At 38.9% G+C, this 20,894-nt stretch overlaps 1 protein-coding gene across 1 annotated transcript in view; it reads right to left on the bottom strand.

The window, feature by feature from the left end:
• Window positions 1-5,897: 5,897 nt before the first annotated feature.
• LOC132402902 (polyribonucleotide nucleotidyltransferase 1, mitochondrial) overlaps window positions 5,898-20,894 on the bottom strand; it is a 63,628-nt gene continuing 48,631 nt past the window's right edge. The window contains exons 19-28 of the mRNA XM_059985978.1: window positions 20,116-20,225; window positions 19,946-20,017; window positions 15,593-15,656; window positions 15,394-15,477; window positions 14,251-14,334; window positions 13,700-13,806; window positions 13,547-13,602; window positions 11,506-11,584; window positions 11,279-11,326; window positions 5,898-6,248 (exon numbers count right to left, since the gene is read on the bottom strand). Coding sequence (XP_059841961.1) covers window positions 6,093-6,248; window positions 11,279-11,326; window positions 11,506-11,584; window positions 13,547-13,602; window positions 13,700-13,806; window positions 14,251-14,334; window positions 15,394-15,477; window positions 15,593-15,656; window positions 19,946-20,017; window positions 20,116-20,225 — 860 coding nt within the window. The 3' untranslated portion in view covers window positions 5,898-6,092. The remainder of the gene's footprint in view (window positions 6,249-11,278; window positions 11,327-11,505; window positions 11,585-13,546; window positions 13,603-13,699; window positions 13,807-14,250; window positions 14,335-15,393; window positions 15,478-15,592; window positions 15,657-19,945; window positions 20,018-20,115; window positions 20,226-20,894) is intronic.

The raw sequence follows: 20,894 nt of genomic DNA on the forward strand, positions 1-20,894 counted from the left end.
GAGGGCCTAATTGTACTGCCTATTTTGCAGTACATTCTGCTTTATTAACCTCTGAGATCTCATCCATATCCTGCACACGGTTCAAGCCAAGCCATCAACAAAGAAATTTAATCTGGCATTAGCAATAGGAGTAAGGTCTCCATGGGGTTTTATTATGTTTGTTTTTAACAAGAGAAGTATTGCATGGCACAGTGAGTCAGCAATGTTTCCACTAAAAATGGGACATGGACATGAGTAAGATGATTAACAGCCATCCTCAGCTTCCAGGGTCCAGCATAACAGATCTTGCTAACTGGGAGGATGTATGTTCTGGAGGGGCTTCACAAAAACTTAATAATCTAAAATCTACTGTCTACAATACCCAGTCATTCCCAGGAAATGCTTCATTTCCTTATGAGTCGATGGCCGTGGGGCTTTGATTATTGCTTCAATCCAAGTTTTAATCTATGACATTGTATCCTGGGACAGGGCATGTATGTCCTAGACAAATAACTTCTAGTTGTATAAACTGTAGTTTCTGCTTTTAAAGTTTATAACCTTTCTTCACTAGTTTATGTAAAAAAATATAGGGAATCCTGCCCACAAGCTTCCTTGCTTGGGGAGGTCAACAGGAGGTCACCTAGGTACTACGTATATTAAAGTAGAACTCCCAGGAAACTCCTTCCTTTTTCCCATTTGCAATTTACATGACAAAACATTGATTGCATCAAAAACTATTTTCCAAGGGATGTCAAACTCAAAATCATAATGTCAAAAGTCTTGAGCAACATTTTTTATGTTGCATAAAAGAAAGCAATCTTGTTAGTAAAGCAACTTTTTGGATTGCTCCCAAAAATATTCCAATCTTTCTATAACTGTTAATTTCAAATGCCCATTTTCTTTAGAAGCATGGGCATCTCCTATCTGGAATAGATGCACACATTTTTATAGTTTTCTTAATCTAGATTTCACATGGCCTGTAGGGCATTCAGGTCTCTTTAAAATGAATTAAATGTAAAACATATAAATGCAACACAAACGAAAAAAAACAAAAATCCATTCTCTGAAGCTCTTCCTTCAGAGCCTTCACAAGTAACTGAAAAACTGAAAAAAAAAGTTAACTCTCATCATGAAAAGCTTTCACACATTTTACAAAGAACCGGAGGGAGAGAGAACTGCTGTGTGGTGGGCCACAACACAATAATACACTTTAAAACACGAAAATGAATTTACTCCAGAGAAAAATATTTCCCTTATAATTTTTTTTACTTCTTCTAAGCATAAGATTCATTGGATCTCTCTCCCTCTTTCTCAAACTCACGTGGCCACACTTTACACAATTAAGATACAAAACATTCACACTTACTACAGCTTTTGTATCTGCTTTAAATGCTTTATATTATCTCCAGTGTCGCATTTCTTTTCATGTATTGATTTCTGTATCACATTCATAGCCACATTTCAATCACTTCACTGTTTCTTCAATCTCTTTAATTCACTTACCGTTAAGTCTTTAATCAGTGCAGTCTACTCCTTTCTACTACAGTGTCCTGCAAGGTTCAAACCTTATGTAATGTTACTTGGCTGTTATCGTAATTTTTAATGTACTTCTGTTGACATAGGGGCAATCAATTACTTTCTCTTTGACTAATAATAATTTAGTGCATTCCGGATGCTGGATCAACCCAACAATGTGCCCCTGACACTATCCTTTAACATTTATCAACTCGAGCTGTGCGTCCCAGAAGCTGGGTTAATCCCTCTAAGTGTTCCCGACTCTGAACCATCCAATTCGTTTCCTCACCTCTTTCATGCATTTTTAGCATTTCTGTCGTTGTGCTGAATGCGTCGGAGTAACAGTGAAATATACTGATCTATTCAAGAGCAATAGTGAAACAGGAACCTGAGGTCTGACCCCGAGAGGGAAAATCCTTAGTAGCAAAGAGATTTTCTTTTCGGTGATCACTACTCTCAGGCAACCTAGTCACCAGGATTCTCCCACATCACTACTGTGCCTAGACAAATGATCTTGATGGGACCTCCAAATTCTGATGTGTACCTTTCACTAGGTCTTGTAACAGGAACCAAAAATAAAACAGTGGATCTATTCAAAGATATGTTTATTACTTGCAAGGAAAGGCACCTCCACTCCTCATAGATGGCAAGCTGCTTCTGATTTACAGCTTACAAAGTTGTTTTTTTATACAATTCTTCAGGCTATCTTTTTGACTCTTCTCCATTCTGGAAGTCAGCTTTTGCACTATTCAAGGCCACACAGTACATCAAGCTCTGCTTGGTTACACAATGAACAGGACCTTGCATGTCTATTACCATATACACACTTAGTTTATAGCAAAGCGGGTTAGGGTTAGGGTTTAAAACATCTCAAAGATTCAAATATATTTCCACAGAAGAAAGCATAATCTCTCTCTAGTCTCTTAGGTTTCTGCCCACATGGCAAAGACATACGGGGGTTGGTAAGCTAATTGACCACTGTAAGTTGCTCCTAGTATTAGATAAAATAGGTGGTTGTCCTCTGGCATGGTCTCAGCAGGCTGAATGGCAAGTTTCTCCGCTATACTTTTCCATGAAGAGAGTCCCCTTAAAGAATTCAAAGACCAGCGAAGAACACCCAGTTGTTAGGATATGACAGATGACACCCGAATCCTGTGTAACAGAGCCACTCAAATATTCATCATCTATTATCAATGAAGGTGACAACCTCTCCATGAAGCTTTATGTGGTAAGAAAAAAAACCTTCATGTAATTCTAAACTTAAGAATAACGCATTAAGTGCAAAAATCTAGGTGAGGGCTAAACATTTTTAAAATATTTTCAACACATCTCGACTCTTCTGGTCAGGATGGCACCTGCATACAATGCACCAACAGTCAACATCTTCTGAATAGACCACAAAACTATTTATTTCACTTTTTTTATGTCTGTTATTAATTTTGGATCTTTTTCTGGAACTGTTGGAGCCTGTGCTTTAGTTTGGAAATAGTTTCGATGATCCAGCACCTTGCTGTCTCTGCGAGGATTCTGGGAGGCCTCCCCCACACGAAGTGCAACAAGAACATTGGCTCCCTTGCACAAAACAAACAAGAAAGAATAGTGAAAGCACAGAATTTTTAAAAAAAACTATAAGACTTCTTTTTAAAGTCCATAGTCCAAATCCATATCCAAAACACCGAAAACCTCGGTAACATCCTCTGAGCCACACAGGCTCCCCTCTCTGGCAGTGATCCCACTAGTAATCTGAAGGCAGGCAGCTGATGTTCACCTTCCACATTCGCCTCAATGTTTCAATCTCCCTTATTGTTTTAATCAGCAAACAATTGATGAAATTTTGCTCCTCAGTCACATGAGCAATTCCACTGAAGTTTAATTGTCATTCAACTACCATGAATACAGTCAAACGAGATAGCTTTACTCTGGGGTCAAGGTGTAAAACACAGTACAAACAGTCACACACAGAGCACAAATAAGGTAGAAAGATACTGCCACCGAATGAGAATCCAAACTCAAGCCATCCAAAACCGGTGAAATCTGCAGACAACTACTACAGAGCTTGTTTTCTGCCAAGCGAAAATTGGAGGGTGGGGGGGTGACGGGACCAGCACCGCACCGTCCCCGGTGGTCGCACTGATTCCAATGCCTCTCTCAGCTGTAAACAGAAGACACCGCAGCTTGAGCCCTCATCCTCGTACATACAAGATGGCAAGCACATACAAGATATCAGTAATACAATCTTGCAGAATGTGTTTGTAGTGTATATAATCTAGACCCTGAGTTCATTGTTCTGCCGAGCGAACACTGGAGACAGCACCAACTTCAGCTCAGCTGCAGCACGCCGTGCCTGGTGGGGTGCACCAGCTTGGATACCCCTCTCTCCTGCCAGCTGTAAACAGGCAACATCATGGCTTGAGGTCCTGAGTCCAACTGAATGCAGCTGAATTCTGCAGTCCGTCACAATCAAGCTTGTGTTCTGCTCAGCAAACACTGGGGGTGGGCAGGGGCCAGTACCGACTTTAACCAGGACGCTGCCAGACCGCCCCGAGGAGTGTGTAACTCTGATGCCTCCCCCCGGCAGTTGTAAACAGGCCTGAGGCCTAGTCCTCATTCTGACTGAGTCCATGCAGCTCCTGCTCTCAGCCAATCAATCAGTGAACTCAACTTGTGGCATTCCACATTAACAATGTCCAAAAGGGCGTTGCAATCACAAGAATAGCAACCAAGCCAGTCACTTGCTATTAGACTGCATGCCCCCATCCACTCAGGCAGCAGATCAATGCACAGCTCCTTCACGTTCTCTGCCAGTGATGGTGTAGACCTGCAGTTCTTAATATTCAGCAGGATCATACGATCATTAAAAATGTTTAAATACGACAGAAGCACCTTTTGTGGACCGCGTAGAAACCACTGCCACTGAACGCCTCACCATATTACTGGAAGAATAACCAATTCTAAGATGAGCCCCACTGAACTTGAGCATCAAAGATGTCAAGATGATGCATAGCCACGGAGAGCAACCGCAACAGCTTTTTGTGTTTACAAATTTAGCTATTTTACCTTGTACACCCATAATGAAGTTTTTTTAAATATATCAAAGGAGATAATGATAACCTTTAGGGAAGAGCACTGTCAACTACCTCCCAGTCTGAAAAATATAAATTTCTTTAAACCACTACTTAATTTCTAGCATGCTGTCTCTGACAGCAATTCCACAAGCCCGAAATTTTATTCATCAGCACTGTGTAGAACTTCACCAAATATCTTCTGAAAATCCATACAGACTGCATCCACTCCATTCCTTCGCTTCCATCAACATTCTTTTTCTCTTCATCAAAATAAATTCATCAGGTTTGTTACGCACTATTTGCCTTTAGCAAATCTATGTTGGGTTACTTTTAGGAACAGCAACTTCTCCAAGTTCCCCTTATATTAATCACAATTGAGGTCAATGTCCTTGCATTCTTTTGTTAGTTTCCAGGCATTTCTTTCAAGGATCACAAAAAGAAGTGTTAACTTCTTTTACTTCTCACATTCTACTTCCACCCATCACATTGCAACCCAGATTGCACCTAAACATAAACAGCCTTTCTAGTACCTCCTTTTTATGTTACATCATCCACTCTATCCCACTCTAGAGAGCCTCTGCGCACATCTAGGCACTATGGCAAATCTGTTGCTTCCAACCCTTCCAAAAACTTTCCACATGGATATCGATACAAAATGTGATGGAATATATTTTACTTGCCTGAAAAAATAGCGTACACCATCCACAAATTGCATAGCAACATTTTCCTATGACTTCGTAGACACATGCAACCTCCGCTGCCTTGAGAGACAAGGGCACACAGAAATACAAACATTTCCAAGTCACCTCCTGCTGAACAACGTTTCATTACTAACAGCATGCTACCTGTGAAATTATTAAATTATTTAATGATATTGAATGTTTCTCCATTTTTTCTGTCATTACTTCTCCTACCTTTTAGTACAAAACTGTTCCACGTGTGAAAAAAATTGGAGTCATACCAAACCATTTTTGGGTGTACCCAAAGATTCTTTATATCTGACTCCTAACACCCATTCTCATCCTGAAATGCAATTATCTCATCCCCTGCAACATTGATTAACTTAAAAGCATTACAAAAATTAAAATGCTATATATCTTTAGTATAAGGAGAGAAGACAAAATGGAAACTAAAAGAGAGCTGTGGAAGAAAAATAGGCATGCCAGTCTAGCTAGGACAAGCATGCCTATTAAGATTTTGGCTAGCATTTTAGAACTACCCAGTAAAATATCCAGTTGGTAGCATAAACAGTAGCAAATTTAAATGGAATATAAAGTAACATGCTTTTGCTTCATCTTAAGTTTTTTGGTACTTTAGCATAAAACATAAAGCAGCTCAATCTTTCCCATATCAGTATTTTATTACACAAAAAAGGACACTTACAATATTTCAAGAACAATATCATTTAAGGAAATATGTAAATAAATGTAGCACTAATATATATATATTTTACAAAAATATTCTTAGCATTTTGATTTTTAAAGATGCCTGATTAGACCGAAGAATTGTTTTCATGATTAGCTTTGAAAATGGTTATGAGGAAGCACTCGATGATGTAGAATCTCTTGCCCCCATTACAATGCTACTTCTGTCATTCAGGTTCTTAACTACTGTCGTAGCTGGAGATTGTAGTATTTTGCGGGAAAGTCTCATCCTTCCGTCTGTTGGGTCACGGCCAAAATACTTCACCTGTTTTGAAGAGGAAATATTTCATTCCACTAACTTTTCAACTCACTTCATGTATTAATTTTAATCTAGATCTTATACTTCTGAACATTCATGACTTACAGACATATAATAATTCAATTTCACAGATTTAATTGAAACTCTATTGTTATCTTGCTCCTTATCTAAAATGTCATGCCCTGGTTATTTTTAAGTCAGCGTTAACAATCTGAGCAGATTGCTTTTTCTTCCTTCCAAATAGACATCAATTTTTTTGAAACATTGTAATTATTAAAATTTTCTTTTATTCAAATATAATTTACTTGGGCTTTACTTAAAAAAAACTGATGGACCACCCAGTAAACTGTTGTAGGGTGCTGTTCCAATCATCTGGTCCCTTATCCAATAAGATATTTAGAATTATTAAGGTATTGTGTTCTGCCAAGAATATGCCAGTCAGGTTCACTGCAGCACCCGGGAGCTAGTTTGACAAACAGCCATTTGCTGTGCCACTTTCTTTTTTTTAAAATGAGACCTGACAACACTATGATGCAAGAACAATTCTGTTGTTAAGACCCTTAATCTTTCTGGCTCAAAATGCAAAGATAGTGAAAGGCTTCTAGTTATTTATTCTAAACCTGAGTGCATAGTATTTGGAAATATTTTCCTATTTGCTATTTTGAATCCGTAGCTAGCTTTTAATACAAAACTATCCCACATAAAAAGCTACTTTTTATAACAAGTCATACCCATTTAATTTTCGAACATGGTTGCAATACAGTGAATTCTAGTTAACTAGGACACTTCAGGACCAGTACATTTAGGCTCAGATAAGTGGCTGCCTAAATTAGCTGGTTTCATAGAAATAGTTAAATAACGTATAAGACATATTAACCACCATTTAACTGAGCAACAGATTATATATTTAAATGAAATACAGAACAAATTAGAATACTACCAATACTACTACTGTACTATAAAACTGTGTACAGTGTCATGAAAAAGTTTGGGCATTCCTAGTCAAAATTTTTGTTACTATGAATAGTTAAGCGAGTAAAAGATGACCTGATTTCCAAAAGGGATAAAGATAAAGATGATAAATTTCTATAATATTTTAAGCAAGATTACTTCTTTTATTTCCATCTTTTACAATATAACAAAAAAGGAAAAGGGCCTGAAACAAAAGTTTGGGCACCCTGCATGGTCAGTACTTAGTAACAACCCCTTTGATAAGTATCACAGCTTATAAATGCTTTCTGTAGCCAGCAAAGAGTCTTTCAATTCTTGTTTAGGGGATTTTCACCCATTCTTCCTTGCAAAAGGCTTCTAGTTCTGTGAGGTTCTTGGACTGTCTTGCATGCACTGCTCTTCTGAGGTCTATCCACAGATTTTCGATGAGGTTTAGGTCGAGAAACTGTGAGGGCCATGGCAGAGCCTTCAGCTTGCACCTCTTGATGCAGTCCATTGTGGATTTTGAGGTGTGTTTAGGATCATTATCCTGTTGTAGAAGCCATCCTCTTTTCATCTTCGGCTTTTTTATAGACGGTGTGATCTTTGCTTCCAGAACTTGCTGATATTTAATTGAATTCATTCTTCCCTCTACCAGTGAAATGTTCCCTGTGCCACTGGCTGCAACACAAGCCCAAAGCATGATTGATCCACCCCCATGCTTAACAGTTGGAGAGATGTTCTCTTCATGCAATTCTGCACCCTTTTTTCTCCAAACATACCTTTGTTCATTGCAGCCAAAAAGTTCGATTTTAACTTCATCAGTCCACAGGACTTGTTTCCAAAATGCATCAGGCTTGTTTAGATGTTGTTTTTTTTTACAAACTTCTGACGCTGAGTTTTGTGGTGAGGATGCAGGAAAGGTTTTCTTCTGATGACTCTTCCATGAAGGTCATATTTGTGCAGGTGTCGCTGCATAGTAGAACAGTGCACCACCACTCCAGGGTCTGCTAGATCTTCCTGCAGGTCTTTTGCAGTCAAATGAGTGTTTTGATTTGCCTTTCTAGCAATCCTAAGAGCAGTTCTCTCGGAAAGTTTTCTTGGTCTTCCAGACCTCAACTTGACCTCCACCGTTCCTGTTAACTGCCATTTCTTAATTACATTACGAACTGAGGAAACGGCTACCTGAAAATGCTTTGCTATCTTCTTATAGCCTTCTCCTGCCTTGTGGGTATCATTTATTTTAATTTTCAGAGTGCTAGGCAGCTGCTTAGAGAAGCCCATGGCTGCTGATTGTTGGGACAAGGTTTGAGGAGTCAGGGTATTTATAAAGCTTTGAAATGTGCATCACCTGGCCTTTCCTAACTGTGAACAAGCCATAGCCCTAACAAGCTTATTAAGGTCTGAGACCCTGGTAAAAGTTATCTGAGAGCTCAAATCTCTTGGGGTCCCCAAACTTTTGCATGGTGCTCCTTTCCTTTTTCTCCCCACTCTAAAATTGCAAACAAAAATAATACACTAATCTTGCTTAAGATGTTGAAAAAAAATGTTTCATCTTTAACTTCATGACTTTTGGCGATCAGTTCATCTTCTACTCATTTAAGTTAAGTCAAGTCAACTTTTATTGTCATTTCGACCATAACTGCTGCTACAGTGCATAGTAAAAATGAGGCAACGTTTTTCAGGACCATGGTGTTATATGACACAGTACAAAAACTAGACTGAACTACGTAATAATAAAAAAAACAGAGAAAGCTACACTAGACTACAGACCTACACTGGACTGCATAAAGTGCACAAAAACAGTGCAGGCATTACAATAAATAATAAACAGGACAGTAAGGCAAGGTGTCAGTCCAGGCTTCGGGTATTGAGGAGTCTGATAGCTTGGGGGAAGAAACTTACATAGTCTGGTCGTGAGAGCCCGAATGCTTCGGAGCAGTTTCTCCAGATGGCAGGAGGGAGAAGAGATTTATGAGGGGTGCATGGGGTCCTTCATAATGCTGTTTCCTTTGCAGATGCAGCGTGTAGTGTAAATGTTCATGATGGCAGGAAGAGCGACCCCGATGATCTTCTCAGCTGACCTCACTATCCGCTGCAGGGTCTTGTGATCCGAGATGGTGCAATTTCTGAACCAGGCAGTGACGCAGTTGTTCAGGACGCTCTCAATACAACCCCTGTAGAATATGATGAGGATGGGGGGTGGGAGTTGGACTTTCTTCAGCCTTCACAAAAAGAAGAGACGCTGCTGGGCTTTCTTTGCTATGGAGCTGGTGTTGAGGGACCAGGTGAGATTCTCCGTCAGGTGAACACCAAGAAATTTGGTGCACTTTATGATCTCCACCGAGGTGTCGTCAATGTTCAGTGGGGAGTGGTCGCTCTGTGCCCTCCTGAAGTCAACAACCATCTCTTTTGTTTTGTTCACATTAAGAGACAGGTTGTTGGCTCTGCACTAGTCCGTTAGCCGCTGCACCTCCTCTCTGTAAGATGACTCATCGTTCTTGCTGATGAGACCCACCGTGGTCGTGTCATCGGCGAACTTGATGATATGGTTCGAGCTGTGTGTTGCGGCACAGCCGTGGGTCAGCAGAGTGAACAGTAGTGGACTGAGCACGCAACCCTGGGGAGGCCCCCGTGCTCAGTGTGATGGTGTTGGAGATGCTGCTCCCGATCCGGACTGACTGAGGTCTCCCAGTCAGGAAGTCTAGGATCCAGTTGCAGAGGGAGGTGTTCAGGCCCAGTAGGCTCAGCTTTCCAATCAGTTTCTGAGATATGGTTGTGTTGAATGCTGAACTGAAGTCTACGAACAGCATTCGAATGTACGTGTCTTTTTTGTCCAGGTGGGTTAGGGCCAGGTGGAGGGTGGTGGCAATGGTGTCATCTGTTGAGCAGTTGGGATGGTACACAAACCACAGGGGATCCAGTGAGGGGGGCAGCAGGGTCTTGATATGCCTCATGATGAGCCTCTGGAAACACTTCATGATGATAGATGTAAGTGCAACGGGACGGTAGTCATTTAGGCAGGACAATAAAGACTTCTTTGGCACAGGGACGATAGTGGTGGCCTTGAAGCACATTGGAATGGTGGCGCTGCTCAGGAAGATGTTGAAGATGTCAGTGAGAACATCTGCTAGCTAGTCTGCACACTACCAGGGATGTTGTCTTAACTATTCACAGTAACAGAAATTTTGACTAGGGGTGCCCAAACTTTTGCATATCACTGTACAAGTTCCTATTAGTTATCACTGTAAGAATTCATCTAGTCTATACTGCCGTATTCTTTTGATGGACTGTAAGTGAACAAAGTCAGTGCAGACACCTAGTATAGATAATGGACTGCCTCATACAATGGTATCGATGATTGCGTTCTCTAAATATTTTCATTGTAACATTGAAGGTGATTGTCAATACTTTCAAATTCTTAGTAGTTTCTAACTTTCACACCCAGTGTGTGAAATCATTTTATTTTCACACCCAGTCATTTCCAGCAACTCGATGTCCAAATGTTTAAAACCACAGTGAGCAAAACAGTTCTGAATTGTCTTACTGTTTCTCACTAACTTTTGAACACAAGCATATGCAGTTGATGTTGTTTAAAAGCTGTTTGCTCTAAGCGCGGTGTAGTGTCTAAAGGCTACACAAGTACATGCGCTTGACACTAGTTAGAAACCATTCGGCAACAGAATCCTGCACTAATTAAGCGGCAGTGTCTCAAATAAACAACAGGAATCCTGGCTATTTTCTTGATTAGTTTTTGTCCCTAAGAGTTGTCTCAAATAAGCAGCTGTCCTAATTAACCAGAATCCACTGTATTTGTCGCCCTTTTGAAAAATTTTGCATTAGTAGCAATGTGTTCCCAATGAAAGTTTAGAGATTGATTAATGAAATCCAATGTTTACTGCTTTCCCACTTTTCACAACTCTCCCAACATCCATTTTGATCCTGAGATCTAATTATCCCACCCCTTCCAACATCATTTGATTTCAGTATTTTACATAATTCCTCATTTTTAATACATGGAAAAAATACGCAACAAATTATCCATCACTTACTTCAAATAGAGCTAAGGTTTAATGAAAGGCTTCTAACAAACAAAATAAAAATACCTGAATCTGCTGTCCAACTTCCAGGCCAATTGCACTGGGATGTTTTATCTAGAAAAAGACATTTTCACTTAGCAAAATTTAGAGGCTGTTATAATACGAAACATCTTTCGGCACCTTATAACAAGTACATAAACTTTATGAACTGTGATATATTTAATGAGGCAATGTGCAAGTTCTACTTTACAAAATTTTATTACAATTATTGTATTTAGTCACAACTTTCTTACCTTTCTGAGGTCAAGCTGTGAATTATGCAATAAAACTGGAGTCATACTGGGATATAGCTTCACCATTACTCCAATATCCCTGTACAAATAAAAATTGGATCAATTGTAACCTGTTACATCAAGCATTACTTGCTGTCTAGTACTTAAGGTGAAAACAATTTGAACAGATCCAAAGCAGAATTTGGTGAGTACAGATCAGGACTAACTTTAAGCAATTTGACAATGAATTGGCAGTCTCATTAATGCCTCGTAACTGAATCCTGGACTTCTTAATAGAAAGGCCAGTCAGTCTGCATGGGCAGCAACGTCTCTTTTCCCATTACGTTGAGCACTGGCACTCCCTGGGGCTGTGCCCACAGCCACTGTTCACACCGCTGACGCATGACTTAGTCACAGGATTCAGCTCGAACGATATCATCAAGTTTGCGAATGACACAACAAAGATGATGAGCCGGAGTACAGAGAGGAAGTAGAGTGGCTGGTGGACTGGTGGTCGGAGATGAACGTGGACTTTCTGGAAGGTGCAGATGAACCACTCCCCTCTTTGCATACATGGTTTTTCTGCAGAGACTTGAGTGCACTAAATTCCTGGGAGCTCACACCACGGACAACCTCATTTCAATATCACCTCCCTAAATATGGCGGCACGGAAGTGCTTCCACTTCCTGAGGAGATTGAGGCAAGTGAGGTCCCACTCCCCAACTTAAATGAATTTTACAGGAGCACCATTGAGGGCATCCTGACAAGCTGCATCTCCATGTGGTATGGGAGCAGTAGGGCACCAGACCGGAGTCCTGACAAAGGACTGTGAGGATCATTGGGGTCTCCCTACCATTAATCAGGGACATTTATCAGTAGTGCCACGTACATAGGGCCTTTAGTATTATCAAGAATCCCACCCATCCATCCAACATCTTCTTTGACATTCTACCATCAGGTAAGAGACTCAGATGCATAAAGACAAGAACAGTCAAGATGGGAAACAGCTTCTTCCCTCAACCATTAGGCTTCTGAACTCTCTTCTGCATCACATTCAAAGAGACACCGGATAATTTATAGTGTGCCCTACAATATTTAATCGATGCACTTTACTTTGTTAAATCACACACAATTTGTTTGTAGATCAAGCAGTAGTAAGTCAAGGTAACTGGACTTGCTGTGTTCTCTAGAAGACATTTCACCACTCATCCAAGATGCTTCTTCAGTTCCAATCCATGGTGGGTAGTTTTCCAGCTTAAAAACTCTGAATTGTTTAAAGGTATAATCACATGAGGGTTGTTAAGAGTTGTAGAGGTAATGAGAGAGTCATTAGTCTTATTTTTGCATGAATGGAAGTGTAAATTGTGGAGAAGCAGGGGTACAGATGTTAGAGCTGCATTGTAAGTAGTTGATAGGTGGTGTCATACCCCAACCCCTCTGTTCAGGGATGGTTTTTCCAGTTTGACAGAGATAGCTCCTTTAACCCCTTTTTCAAACCACATGTCCTCCCTGTCCAAAATGTGCACATTGTTATCAAAGGAGTGTCCCTTATCCTTTAGGTGTAGATATACAGCTGAAACTTGACCTGAGGTGTTAGCCCTCCTATGTTGGGCCATCCACTTGTGAGCATGTGATTGCTATATCTTTAAATGACTCACTGAGTTTATAAGCCGGAAAACTACCCAACATGGATCGAATTGAAGAAGCCTCTCTGATGAGTGGCGAAACATCTTTCAGACAACACAGCAAATCCAGTTGCCTTGATTTATTACTTCTTGATATACAATGACCTGGATGACTGAGAACCTTCATAGACAACTCACTTGTATATTTAATTATTACTTTACTAAGTTATTGTGTGTTATATATGTGTTGTGTGTATTATTGTGCTTTACACCCTGGTTTGGATTTATTCATGTAAAACTTTTATCATTGGTATTACAAATTATATAATTTAGGCTTTATGTCAGTATAATTTGAAATAGAATACAAAGTGTGTGTTCAGCAGGTTATAACCTCTACTTGTGTAGGTTAACACACAATTTCTGCAATATAGATTTACCGTATTTCAGTTATAGTGGCAGTGTAAACTGCTCCAAACTCGAGATGCTGTTCTTGCTGTGAAATGAGAAAAAACACCATTTGTTTCAGTGCAGAATTGTATATAAACGAATAGTTCAAACAGTCTAATGTTCAGGTTGATATTTATACTTACATCATCTTTGCAGAGTTCACTTATGAATTCACTAGCTTCATGCATAGCATTGGGAGTTGGTGCAAAAATTGAAAAAGTTTCTTCATCAATCTGAGATATTGTAACTCCTTGGGGAAAAAAATGGCAGAAAAATGCCACTCAGGTATTTAGAAAATTACAAATTGTTCACGTTGGTTAACAATGTATTGCTAAGTAACAGACTGTGTACCAATTATGATTATTAGTCCATATAGTATTTTTCCTTCATTGAAAGAGGTCATTGCCAGTTTCATTAAAAAAAACATGACCAGTGAACCAACGATCTTTGATCCTTAGTTCAACCAACCGGAAATGATGCTGGTGACAAAAGCAAATTCCTTAGGGATCTATCTTTTAGCTCCTTTTCCTCAATACTATGGTTTAGTTCAAACACTTTCTCAAAAGCAATAGCCTGCCAGTATTTTCTCGCATTGGTTTGATGTTCATCTACTCTTGTGCACATGTAATCATTTGTGTATTGCTTTGAGACACAGGAAACAGAACCATCTCATTTTCAATAATGCTGTTCTTACCAGTTTCAGCCTGAAGTTTTCTAAGATTGTAGCCACCTGGTCCAATAAACCTGGCCCTTTTTGATAATGGCACTTGTATAGTTTCTGAAAAATATAAATTCATAAATTCTGTTCAGGTTTTGTTTTTTTCATAATTTGGTGGCTCAAACAAAGGTGGCAAAAAAAATCACTTGAGGGGAAATTTAACGTTTGTGTGTCAAAAATAAAACAGAACCTTAATCAAATACACAACTACATTTGCAAAGTCTGACACCTGTAAGAGATTTGGATTTTTTAGTGTTTTTTTAAAAATCAGTTTTCTCACTTTGCTTCGTTGTTCAGTAATTTGGATCAGGTGCAGATAATTTAAAGCAGATTGTATATTGTTACTGCCAATCAAATTTTATATCATTATTTATTTAGGGATACAGTACTGAACAGACCCTTCTGGCCCAAAGAGTCACAATGCACAGCAACCTACCTGTTAAGCACATGATAACTTACAATGACCAATTAACCAGTACGCCTTTGGACTGTTGGAGGAAACCAAAGCACCCGAAGGAAACCCATGCACAAACGGGAAGGACATGCAGTATAATTTTTCTCACATAGGATGCCATAATTGAATTCCAAACTCCTGAGCTGTACAGCATCACATTAACTGCTATGCTGCCATGGCACCATTCCTTACATAAAACAAGAAAATAAGCCATAGTAGTTGGAAAAAGACTGCAGCTTGCCACCACTGACAAGTTGCAAATTATGTCAATCCAATTTCAAGAATTCAAATGACAAGGAGCAATTATTTAATTCGATGAGCTAAATTATACCTATGGTTTATGTAGATTGCATTTTACTTTAAAAATTAGTATATTTATTAGCATTTAATTTAATATATGTAAAACAAGTCTTGAATCTTACATTTGTAGCTGATGTCTTTGACTACCTATGGATGGAACAGATTTATGAACATGGAGGCATTGCTCAAAGCATCACATGCTGAGGAATATTTAAAGTTATATTTTTACTTTAATTGCAACAATTTATCAATTTGGAATACAAAGTAATATTATAAACCCAGGGCAAAATTATTTAATATCATGGGTCAATGAATTTTGTTTATCTATAACTGTGATGTACAGAAAATGATAGTATAAATCATACCTAGCACAGGGCCGCTCTCTTTCCTCTTCTCCCTGGGTTTAGCAATCTCTTTATTCATTATGTTCAAGATCTCTTTCTTGGCAACTTGTTATATATAAAAAAAAACAATATTGGAATAATGCAAATTACAATTCAAGGTATAATGCAATTAGAGTTAAAATTGAAGTTATAATGCAAATAACAAAGATTTTCAATTTACCTGAAGCTTGCTGAACAGCTTCCATTACAATTTTCAATGGTAATCCTGCTAGTTTAATGTCTGCCTAAGGAGACAAAATAAATTTAAGTGGAACATTTAAGATGACATAGGAAAATAGGTGAAGAATATTTATCAGCATATATCACTCAACAGATGCTGTTTCATTAGCTCTTCACTCAACCCTGGAACATCTGGACATCAGAATGTTTTTCATTGAAAATAGCTATATATTTAACACTATAATCCTCTCCAAAACAATCAAAAGGCTCCAAAACCTAGCCCTCAATAACTTCTTGTGCGACTGGATCCTCGATTTACTCACTTGCACAGCCCAGTTAGTCTGGATTGGCAACACCACCTCTTCCACAATCTCCTTTAGCACAGGTGCACCACAAGGCTGTGTGCTCAACTCCTGCTCTACTCACTTTAGACTTATGACTGTGAGGCCAAGTACAGCTCCAATGCCATATTTAAGTCTGCTGACTGAACCAGTGTTGGCAGAATCTAAGCTGGTGACAAAGCAGCATACAAGAGGGAGATTGAAAATTGAGTTGAATGGTGCCACAACAACTTCTCAGTCAATGTCAGCAATATCAAAGAGCTGATTATTGACTACAGGAGGAACAACCAGAGGTTAAATAGTCAGTTTTCATTTGGTGGAGAGGGTCAGCAAGTTTAAATGACCATACACTTTCCAACACTGCATTTCATTTGCCACTTCTTTGCCCATTCCCCATAATCTATCTTAAGTTTCTCTCTGTTTCCTCAACACTACTCACACTTCCACCTATCTTTGTATCATCAGCAAGTTTAGCCACAAATCCATTAATCCCATAGTCCAAATCACTGATATACATCGTAAAAAGCATCGGTCCCAACACCGACCCTTGTGTAACTCCACTGGTAACCAGCAGCCAGCCAGAATAGGATCCCTTTATTCTCACTTTCTGTTTTCTGCTGATCAGCTGATGCTCCACCCACGCTAGTAACTTCCCTGTAATTCCATGGGCTCTTATCTTGCTAGGAAGCCTAATATACAGCACCTTGTCTAACGCTTTCTGAAAATCCAAGTGTAACAATTTGGGAAAGGTTTCACTGATAATGTAATGGTATTTCTGTAGAAGCACTGCTAATGTAATGGCTTTTCTATAGCAGTAGTGTCTGGGTTATGTCTAGAGATAACGGGGGCTTTGGAATGTATGCTGCCCAATGAAGGGAGTGTATTTTCTTGTTGTGTACCTGAGACAGAGGTCTAGGTCTTTTGCTCAGTGGAAGATGGAGAGAGAAGATGCCAGAACAGAGAGGTCGTAGACACCAGAAAGGAGTGGACTTGGAGTGGGGCCGGGAGTCGACAAAGCCCAGGGAAACCGATGGAGGACCAGTGGAAGGGAAACCGTGAGGTCCAACTTGTGCACATTAGACTGTTTCATTAAAATGGGCCCTTTTCTTTTTGCCTTACTTTACTAACCCTTTAGTCAAATTAAGAATTATAAAGCTAAATCATTTAATTGTATATGGTATACTGTCTGATATTTTGTGGACTGATTTGTAACAGGGTAACATATCATGCAACATCCACAAACAGGAGGTTTTGCACCTCAATCTCGTACGTTTGGTGGGGCCAAAGATAATTTTTCCTGGACTTAAGCAGCTGACAGAACTGGAGGGTTATACAAGTATACCACATCTACTGCATCTTCTTTGTCTACCCTGCTTGTAATTTCCTCAATGAATTGCCACAGGTTAGTCAGGCAGGATTTTCCTTTCAGGAAACCATGCTGGCTTTGGCCTATCTTGTCACGTGCCTCCAGGTAACCATAATCTCATCCCTAACAATCGATTCCAACAACTTCCCAACCACTGATGTCAGGCTAACAGGTCTATGGTTTCCTTTCTGCTGCCTCCCACCCTTCTTAAATAGCGGAGTAACATTTGCAATTTTCCAGTCATCCGATACAATGCCAGAATCTATCGATACTTGAAAGATCATTGATAATGCCTCTGCAATCTCTCCAGCTATTTCCGTCAGAAGCCGAGGGTGCATTCCATCAGGTCCAGGAGATTTATCCACCCTCAGACCATTGAGCTTCCTGAGCACCATCTCAGTTGTAATTTTCACTGAACCTACTTCACTTCCCCGACATTCTTGAATGTTCGGTATACTGCAGATGTCTTCCACTGTGAAGCCATCTCTGCGGCTCATTAAAATATCTCCAGTGTCATTTTCTATTGGTCCTATATCTACCTGCAACTCTCTTTCACCCTTTATATACTTAAAAAAAGCATTTAGCATCTTCTTTGATACTAGTTGGCAGCTTCCTTTCACAATTCACCTTCTCATTCCTAATGACCTTCTTAGATTCCTTCTACAAGTTTTTAAAAGCCTCCCCATCCTCTATTTTCCCACTAACTTGGCTTCCTTGTATGTCCTCTCTTTTGCCTTTACTTTGGCTGACTTTACTCGTCAGCCATGGTGGTGTCCTTCTTCCATTCAAAAATTTCCTCTTATTTGGAATATATCTGTCTTGCACTTCCCTCATTTTTCACAGAAATTCCAGCCATTGTTGCTCTGCTGTCTTTCCTGCAAATGTCCTTTTCCAGTCAACTTTGGCCAGTTCCCCTCTCATGCCATTGAAATCTCCTTTATCCCACTGATATACCAACACACTGGAATTTAGTTTCTCCTTCTCATTAATGCTCCCTAAGGGTTCCTTAACCTTAAACTCTTTTATCACCTCCGGATCACTGTAAGATGAGATGTTAAGATGTAATTCACCTTTCTTCAAGTGGAAGTAAAACAAAATGTTCAGCACTATTTATTGCAAGGAAAATAGTTTTGGTAACAGCCAAAGCTTATATCCCAAAAATACATTAAAACTTATGATCAGGTCATTATTTAATTTTGTCTGTGGGAATTCAATTTGTGAGCAACTTGGCTACTGAGATCTCCTGCATTACAGAATTTCACTTTTGAACCATTGTGGTTATAAGGACTTTTGCAATGTGCTAAAATTAGTGCTATAAATGATGTTCTATCTTTTCTTATTAGTTGCAGTATAATATGAAAATGTTAGGTTATGCTTTTTATAAAGCAAATCAAATTTTGGTGAAAATACAGTATATTCAAATACCATAGCACAACTTTGAGGAAGGAATGTGGAAATATTAAAACTGAAGGCAACATCAAAATCCATCAGGTTTTACTGCATTAATAATTGATAGCTATTAAACTGCATGTCTCTGTCCAACACATAACAAGTGCTATGTGGTCTGCATATCACTGGGGCTTATTACTGACAGAATTATATTGATCTTTACTAGGGAAATATATTAATATTCTTACAATAAGATATTAAATTGAAATCATTTAAAAATCATTTAGTTATTTCTAACTAAAATCAAAATAAGTTTCAATAAATACCTGCAGCGTAGATATATTTTAACTGAAAATTAAGTTTTTATCATCATAGGCTTATTTGGTCATAAATAAGAACTTGAAACACAAGTTTGCAAAAAGTTTTGAGCACCTTAATTACGGAAGGAACTGATGCAATAGAAATTGCCAAGTGAAATTTTATAAAGATTATAATAAGAAACTATAGTTATGTGGAGTTATAAACTCTTGAGGTTATTCTAATGGAATAGAAGTTCAGAGATTTTAATAGATTCCCCCCCCCCCCCCCCCCCAGATTGTGGAGGATGTTTGATAGAGTAAATAGAATGGCAGTGATATAGAAAATCTACATTAAGTTGATTACCCTAACATAGTTTTAAGAGAATAATGAATATTAGAAACAATTCGGGCTATGGATGGAGCTGTGGAATCAACTCTTAAATTATGGCCCAAACATTATAGTTTGAAATACATTTTTATTTTGTTCTATTATAATATGAAATTTTACTTTTAGAAGTACATTTATAGCATTTAGGATCTTGACTAGTATTCACTTTCAAGTTCAGCAAATGGATCTACATGTTATATTTGTTCTTGTCTTGACTTCTAATCAACATGGCTTTCAAATTGCCTTAAATAATTATCAAGAAATTAAGCATCTCTTGTGTTAAATAACTAAGGAATGATAACACTGGATAAAATGTATGGAAGTAAAATCAGAATATGTTATAAATACCATGCAGAAGAGCATCTCTGGACACAGAAATTAAGTTAAACATGCCAGGTCAATGATCTTTCAACAGAACTTTACTGATAAATGTAATAAATATCACAAGCCTTTTATGACATTTACCAGATTTCTGTTAAAGGTTGGGCACAAATACATATCGCATTCCACCCACAATGAGTTAATAGGTATATTGTTCACGGGACAATTATGGAACAAATATGACATTTACCTGTAAAGCTGTAATGCCTTTGCTTGTACCAGCCATCTTAAAATCCATGTCACCATAATAATCTTCAATACCCTGCAAAAGTATTATGTTAAATCATCTAAAATGAGTTTGCATAGAAGGCAATATAAAGTATACACATGTAACACTTCAATAATTCTTTGAAGACCAACCAAAATATCAGTCAGGAGACGGTAATCTTCAATGCTGGCAGGGTTCTCTGGATTTGTCTTTGTGATGAGGCCAACAGCTACACCAGCCACAGGAGCTGATACTGGAACACCTGGATGAAAAAAATGAAACAGAACTAGACTGTTAACTCTTCCCTGGTGCACAGTACCTGCTTAGAGCCACAAACCATCGGTAATATCCAATAGCATTTACTAAAGATGACTTCTTCATACAAGGAATTGTGGCAGTGGAACTTCAGTTTCAGAATTAGGTTTAATGTCACTGGCACGTCGTGAAATTTGTTGTTTTGCAGCAGCAGTACTTTATGATACATAAATAAAAAAACTGCAAGTTATAAGAAATATATAAGAGTAAATTAAATAGTGCAAAGAGAGAAAAAAAAATAGAGGTAGTGTACATGGATTCATTGCCAATTCAGAAATCTGATGGCAGAGGGGAAGAAGTGGTTCCTAAAACCTAAAATATATGTCTTTAGCTCCTTGATGGCATGTCCTGGATGATGGGGTCCTTAATGATGGATGCCACCTTTCTGAGGCATCACCTTTTGAAGATGTCGCCAGTGCTGGGGAGGCCAGTGCCCATGATGGAGCTGGCTGAGTTTACAACTTTCTGCAGCCTTTTATGATCCGGTGCAGTGGGCCTCCATACCACATGGCAATGCAACCAGTTAGAATGCTCTCCATGCTACATCTGTAGAAATTTGCAAGTCTTTGGTGACATACCAAGTCTCCTCAAACTCCAAATAAAACACAGCTGCTGT

Source organism: Hypanus sabinus, chromosome 12 (genome assembly GCF_030144855.1).
Source record: "Hypanus sabinus isolate sHypSab1 chromosome 12, sHypSab1.hap1, whole genome shotgun sequence".
NCBI lineage: Eukaryota > Metazoa > Chordata > Chondrichthyes > Myliobatiformes > Dasyatidae > Hypanus > Hypanus sabinus.